Consider the following 7,607-nt stretch of genomic DNA (forward strand, 5'->3'; position numbering starts at 1 on the left):
AAACTCTGAGTAAGATGGGACCTTGTGGGTCACGGGAGCCAGGCCTCCAGCCCTGCTGTGAGAACCCAGCAGGCTCCTCTCGTCCTCGTGGGGTACGATCCAGACCCCCGTGGATGCTGGGTGCCAGGGACAGTACTGAACTCCACAATGCTTTTCCCATCCACACATCGCCCTGCAGCACACGCACAGGCACAGACCGATGTCTCTTTTATCCGAAGCAAGCACTCAGCCTGCATCACAGCTGAAGCTTTTACACGCTGAGGTGTAACAGCAAAACCACCATGGACCTCTCTCTCTTCATGTTTCAAGGGCAGCAGACCCGTTCTTACTGTAGATCTTAACAACCTCAGCTTCAGGAGCCACCTCTGTCTGCCCCACTCCGGAACAGCGTGAGTCACGGCAGCAGGCACCTGGGTGGGGCCCGGCATGACGGGCACCCACACTTTTACAACCAGATGAGCAAACAGCACCCAGGAGCAGTGACTGACGCCCCAGTCAGAGCCAGCGCTGGACGTGCCCGCAGGTCTGTTGGTCTCCAAGCCACCCCTGCACCCCTGGGCAGTCTGGCGGGGAAGGTGACAAGGCACACAGCAGACAGTCCAGCCTCCAAAGCCACCTGTCCGGCTCCTGACCCCAGCTCCGCGTGCCACTGTGCATGACTAGCAAGTTTCTTGACGATTCTGTACCTGTTTCCCCATCTGTAAAGTGGGGACATTTCGCTCCTCACGTAGCTGTCCTGAGGACCCACGGCCTCATATGCAAAGCACTCAGAGAAAAGCCTGGCATTTGTCAATCGGTCTCTCCCAACTATTCAGCTCTGCTGTTACAGCAAGAAAAAAAAAGCCACAGGCAATCTAAAAAGGAATGCCGTGGCTGTGTTCTAATAAAACCTCGTTTATAAAGGTAGGTGGCAGACTGGATTTGGCCGTAGGCTGTAGTCTGCAGGGTCCTGGCCCAGACAAAGCCTCCAGTACTGTACCAGACGCATGCAGGCTCCAACCGCTTGTTTCCTGATAAACACAACAGTGTGACCCTTTCAGAGTGACAGTGGGGATCTTCTCACTGTGGGCCAAGCTGCTCCCCTTGTAGAGCTTTTTTCTGTCACCAACTCCCCGAGAGAGACTTCTGGTGTTCCTGGAAGCAAGGATGCCAAGGGGCCTTCACCGACCACTTTGCACGCACCGTGACTATGCCAAAGCCATTCCTACTACAGCCTCACGGTCGCCTCCTCAAACGGGTTTACCAGATGTAACGGGAGGCGTGGAGACCCCTGCCACCGCTGAGCTAAGCCCTGGCAGCAAAGACCTCCACATGCCCGTTACTTTTTTTTTTTTTTTTTTTTTTTGCCCCTAAGTACTGAGCTACCTCCCCAGCCCTTTTTGTATTTTTTATTTTGAGACAGGGTCTCACTGAGCCAGAGTTGCCCAGACTGGGCTCAAACTTGTGATCCTCCTGTCCCAGCCTTTCAGAGCGCTGGAATTACAGGCGTACATACCAGGCCCAGTTCCCCTGTGCTGCGGCAGTTGGTTTACTTCCTAGCAGTCAGGGAAGCTCTAATTATCTATCCTGTTCTTAGTTCACCTGCCTGCTGCATCGCTCTGGACCTGAAGCTCTGTGTGCTCCACAGGGACCCTGCCTGCCCCTCCACCACCGGCTGCCAGGGCCTGGCACAGGATCTGAGTTCAGGGCTGGATCTCTACCCCTCCTCCTCCTACGGGAGTGTGAGCCATGGGAAAGGCACAGCAGAAGGTCTGGGTGGTCCCAGACTCAAACAATGCTCCTTGAAAAGGCACCCAGACTGCAGCAAAGTTCACAGCACCACAAAGTTATTTCCCCCTTTTATCCCTCTGAAGTCTTCACTTCCTGAAAAAGCAAACAAAAAGTCACCAGGGGACTTTAGGCCTAATCTAGGCTCCAGTTGCTGGGCAGAGCGGAGGCTCCTTCAGACAGAGGAAAAAAAATAGCCCAAGTCAGGATGTGCTGCTAGAGAAGAAATCCAGCCTGAACATGGGCTGCACCCTCCCAAAACACCAGGGTGACGGGTCACCGAGGCATGGGTTAGCAGATAAAGGGGGAATGAACAGCACAGCTCAAATGGTCACAGGAACGGGAATGTTTCTTCCCTAAGAGGGTCATAAAAACTAGAATTGGGATAGGGTAGAAGAAATTAAGACAGGTAGAAAGGACAAAAGGAAAATGCACTTTTAAGATGACAGCAACTTCAGAACACAGAGTTCCCCCCAGTTATCTCTATCTGCAGCCCCAAGTTGTCTATAACGAATTTAGTTGATAAGGTTTAGGGCAGAAAACTGACCTTAGAGAAACCCACTCAAAGGATCCAAACAATGTTTTAGGTTAAACATCACCCACTGAAACAATCAAACAACAAACTGACCAAAAAAAAAAAAATCCTTTTATCAAATTTAAAAGCTTCTGGGCTGGGGATGTAGTTCAGAGGTGCCGCCACCTGCCTCCCAAGCACAAGGTTCCAAGTTTGATCCCTGATACCAAAAAAACAAAACAAACAAAATCAAAAATATAAAAGCTTCTGTCCAGCAAAAGAAATAACCAACACAGTGAAGGCACAACCTATAGGACCGGAAAAAATTTTTGCCAGCTCTTCTTCAGACCAAGGATTAATATCTAGAATACAAAAAGAACTCAAAAGTATTACACTCCAGAAAATAAAAGATTCAATTAAAATGGGCAGTTGAAATGAATAGACGCTTTTCAGAAGTACCAATAGCCAATAAGTACATTTAAAAATGTTCAGCATCTTTGGCCATTAGAGAAATGGAAATTAAAACAACACCCAGATTCCATCTCACTCCAGAAAGAATGGCCGTCATCAAGAACTCAAGAAACAAAAAATGCTGGTGGGGTGTGGGGATAAAACCATCCATCTACGTTCTTGAGTGTATAAACTAGTGCAACTGCTATGGAAATCAGTATGGAGATTTCTCAAAAAACTAAAAACAGAGATTCCATTTGACCCAATTATTCCCCTTTTAGGTATCTTCCCCCAAAAGTTAAAGACATGATACTACAGTGATACATGTATACCTGTATTTATAGCAGCACAATTCATAACAGCTAAGTCTTGGAAGTCATCTGTAAATCTATCAAGTGATGAATAAAGAAAACATGGTATATGTATACAATGGAGTACTACTTGGCCATAAAGAAGGATAAATCTGAGTCATTTGTAGAAAAATGAATGCACCTTCAGACCTTAAAGCTGAGCAAAATAAATCTGACACAGAAAGTTAAATATCGCACAGTTTCTCCTAAATGAGAAACTCAAACTACACATAATTCAAAGAGCAAAATAATAGGAAATGGGGTAGACCTTTCACAGATAGTAGGGGATATACAGATAGGGTAGAGGGGAGGAAAGAGGAAATATGAAAGACTAGATACAATATGTTTATTACCAACACCCCAAGATGAATGCATTTCTTATGGTTACAAACTAACAAAAGGGGGGCTTTGTAAGTCAAAAAATTAAAAAAGGACAGATTAAAAAATACCCTTGCCTTTCTCCTATAAAAATGAGCCATCCTTTCTCCTGTAAAGAGCCATTATCCTTCTACCTCTTCTTTCTCATGCAGTAAACCAAAGCCAGACTTTCTACAGATTCACACAGTCCAGAGTTCTCCTGCCAAAACCCCACAAACATCCCCAGCTCCAGCCTATGGCGAGCGCTCTCTAGGAGGCCTGTGTTCCACTTGTTTGAGTGTGGGCCTTACACTCTGCCCGGCAAGCCTCTGCCTCTCACTGACACACCTTGAAAATTCCTCTCAGAGACGAAGTCGGTGAGCCTGCCGCCTGCCCCGTGGGTTGGGGTGTGATGTGACAGGCTTGGGGATTTGTCCACTGACAGGATCCTCTTTCCCCAAAGTGGGGGAGAGAAAACTCGGCACCCGCAACTGTACGAGAGGCACCACTCAACCTTCAAACGGAAGTACCACGCATGCCAACAATGAGAGGAAATGTCCACAGTGGACAAACCTGAGCCCACAGGGACGAAAGCAGGGCGCCGGCTGCTGAGGCTGGGGTGCGGCATGGGCCAGGACTGCTTCACGGATGTGCAGTTTCCTTTCAGGGTGTTCGGAATGTTCTAGAAACAGACCGCTAGAGGTGGAGGCTGCACAACACTGTGAATACCCGAAATGACACTGAAATACTCTGGTTTCTCTTCAGATCGTATAAACCTTTCGCCTTCTACTAAATGATACTGAACTGCACACTTAAAAAGATTCATTTTATCTCAGAAAAGACAGAGGAGGGAGAGAGAGAGAGAGAATGATGGAAAGAAAGGAGGTGCGGGGGAAGAAAAGAGAAAGCAAGGAAAGAACACAGGGAGGAAGAAAAGCACCGCACGCTGGCTGTGGTGACCTGGAATCAGTACTTCATGAGCGGAGTCTTAGTCACAGATGTGGGTACGGCGGTGGACACCTGCAGTCTCGGCACTATGGGAGGCTGAGGCAGGAGGATCACAAGCTCGAGCCCAGCCTCGGCAACTTACTGACTTCATGAGACACTGTCTCAAAATTTAAAAAGTAACAGGATGAGAATGGAGCTCAGTTGAAGCTCAGTGAGTGGAATATTATAAACATCTGACAGAAGGAAGAAGTTCATTTAGATTCATGCCTGTCAACTATGTACGAAACATGCCAGGCACCTGGAGGCCGGGACAGAGGGTTTTCCCAGGGGCACTTTGGAAAGGGCGAGGTCCTGGCTCCTCTGAGGAGGGGGCAGTCAAGCTGAGACCAGAAGTGGGGCCCTGGCCTTGAGCAGGCTGTGCAAAAAGGGAACAGCAAATGCTGAGGCCTGAGAAGAGATTCTTCAGCAGGGAGGCAGGGACGGAGGTGGCCGGGACCCCGGGAGAGAGGGAAACAGCAGGAGTGGTGGCAGTGAGGTGACAGGAGCCGGCTCAGCTTGGAGCAACAGCTCCTAAACAGTCAAACCAAATGAATGACTTCACATGGAAGTGCTTGAAAGGAACAGCAAGGAGGCCAGGGGCCAGGAGAGGAGAGATGCAGACATCCCTTAAAACAGATGCAATCCATACAAAAAGGACAGGTGCAAAGGCCCTGAGGCAGAAATGAGCCAGGTAACTGGCAGGCATGGCAGCAGTTCAAGGGAAGGCCAGAGGTGATAAGGGCCTGGGCAGGAGGGCTGGGGTCAGATCACCAGGCCGTGGTGGCTGCCACAGAAGAGCCAGGAGTCTACTCTGGGAGCAGTGAGAAGCCACTGGAAAGTCGTGATTAAGCAGGGGAGTGATCCATTGTATCTAGGAAGCTGCTTCCCATCCTTTAACCAGACCCTCCTGTCTCTGGCAGGGTGACGGCCTTCAGGAAGTGGGGCCTAGCGGGAGATCTTGGGGGCCCCCAACCCACTCCTCTGTGCTTTCCTTCCCCTTCCTTTTGCTCTGACACATCTTCCCACCATGATATTATGCCTCATCTTAGCCCAAAGCAACAGAATCGGCACGGACAGGAACTGCCAAAACTAAGCCGAAATAAACTTCTTTTCTAAGTCATTTAGCTCAGATTTTGCTATGGTGACGGACAGCTGCCTACCGTCCCACCTGACTGTCCTCCCAGTCCACACAGCCGGTCACTGTTTATAAAGTGCTACAAAGTTACAAACACAGTCCTTTCCAAGAGTCCCATCCAGGCTGGTAGACACAAGGTCAAAAAATATCTGTCCAGGAGCAGGGGAGGACTTCCAGTTGCAGACCAGTTATGACCCTCATAAACAGCCACTCACAGAGTCCCCTTAAACTCTCTGCAAAGATCCAAGAAGGGTGAATCTCAAACTCCCTCCAGGAAATGGGAGGTGTGTTCGATGCACTGCACTGAAATCCGAGGGCAACAAATACAGCCAACTAGAAAAACATTTGGGTGGCTTTTTTGTTTTTCTTTTTGGCAGTGCTGGGGATCGAACCCAGGGCCTTGTGCATGCTAGGCAGGGGCTCTATCAGTGGGCTGCACCCCCAGCCCTTGACTATCTATTAAAAGGCTGAATCTGAGCTGATGCCAGCAGTATGCATATTAAGCTAAGAGATAATGAACACTGAGCAACACCTGGTTTTCTTTTCCGATTCCTGAGCATTTTCCAGGGGCTGGGTATCTTCTAGATTTTTCTTCTGAATGTGGAGAACAATCCAAGCGGAAGCATGCAAAGCCCGGATCTACACTCAACAGTCTCCTCTGAATCAGGCCTGTCCAACTCACAGCCCGCTGCTCTGCGTGGCCCTGGACAGTTAGCAATGTGGCCCCACAAGATCATAAACTCTCAACATTATGTGATCTTCAGTGATTCTTCTCATGACTTGTGCAGTGTGTGACAATGCGGCAAGGGCCACAGAGGCAACAACGGACTGCTAGGTGGGGGTGGAGCAGGGCACCTACTGCACACAATCAGTAAATCGAAACCCTGTGGTTAGTGGGGTGTGGTGATGCCCATCTGTGACCTCAGCACTGTGGGAGGCTGAAGCAGGAGTATCACAAGTTTCAGACCAGCCTGGGCAACTGAGCAACTTAACAAGATCCTGTCTCAAGCTCAGTGAAAAGGCCCTGGGTTCAATCTCCAGTACAACACCAAAAAAAGAAGCACTTATGCAGCCTGGTACATATTACAACTGGAATATTTCAGTGAACCTGCACACACTGTGTGTGTCCGTGGCAACAGGTGTTTGTAGCTATTAAGCAGGCTCATAAGTTTTCTCTCTCATTAAACGTGGGCTTCTTGGGTTGTTTTAATGTTACAGTAAATATCGTTAAGCACAGGAAGTTTGTTATGGATTTTCATTTACTATATTAGATATTTTATATATGGCCCAAGGCAATTCCTCTTCATTCAGGGCAATCCAGGCAAGGCAAAAAAGGTTGGAGGTCCAAGCTCTAAACCCTTGGCTTTGGGAAATCCTTGTTCTCACACTGAAACAGAGAAGATGTTGCAGATAAAATTCAGGCAGAGCCTTGTCTTGTTCAACGCAAAAATAAGACAGAAAAGCTACAAGGAAACTGTAGCTGGCAACTTTTCTAACTTGACTGGGCAGAACCTTCATTTATTTATGTAAAAATGTATGCCGGTGTAGGTTATGTTGTACATTTCACCCAATTTAAAAAAAAGAAAAAAGCCAGGCGTGGTGGCACACCTGTAATCCCAGCACCTAGGAGGCTGAGGAAGGAGGATCGCCTAGAGTTGGAGACCAGCCTGGGATACACAGACCTTGTCTCAGAAAAACAAACAAGAACAAGAAAAAGAAAAAGAAAAAGAAGTATCGCTTGTCTGGCCACCATTTATTGCACCCTTCTATGTGATGCAGGACTACGCTAGGCACAGGTTTCTCGGCTAATGCCACCACCATCCTATGCCCATTTTACCGCTACAGAATTGGACGCAGAGAAGGCAAGCCACTCACCGAAAGTCACACAGCAATAAAGAGCTCAGGCAGAATTCCGTCTGTAGTTCATCTAAAGGTAAAGTCTGAAAAGTCGGGGCGCAGGCAACGCCTCCCAGAACCCCGGGACCGGAGGGGCTCCTGTGTCTTTCATTTAGCGATGACCCGGCCCCTCGGGCACCCATCACGGTGC

The 7,607-nt window shown here is 48.5% G+C and overlaps 1 protein-coding gene across 3 annotated transcripts in view; it reads right to left on the reverse strand.

Moving 5' to 3' along the window:
• The window catches only part of Tmc7 (transmembrane channel like 7), a 56,507-nt gene that overhangs the window by 45,709 nt on the left and 3,191 nt on the right, over positions 1-7,607 (reverse strand). Inside the window, exon 1 of one of the 3 annotated variants that reach the window (XM_033758749.1) lies at positions 6,093-6,513. The exons of the other annotated variants lie outside the window; for them this stretch is intronic. Coding sequence (XP_033614640.1) covers positions 6,093-6,120 — 28 coding nt within the window. The 5' untranslated portion in view covers positions 6,121-6,513. Of the gene's footprint in view, positions 1-6,092; positions 6,514-7,607 lie in introns of those variants that run through there. 3 annotated transcript variants of the gene reach the window in all.

Source organism: Fukomys damarensis, unplaced genomic scaffold, assembly GCF_012274545.1.
Source record: "Fukomys damarensis isolate Sample0158 unplaced genomic scaffold, DMR_v1.0_HiC HiC_scaffold_34, whole genome shotgun sequence".
Classification (NCBI taxonomy): Eukaryota; Metazoa; Chordata; class Mammalia; order Rodentia; family Bathyergidae; genus Fukomys; species Fukomys damarensis.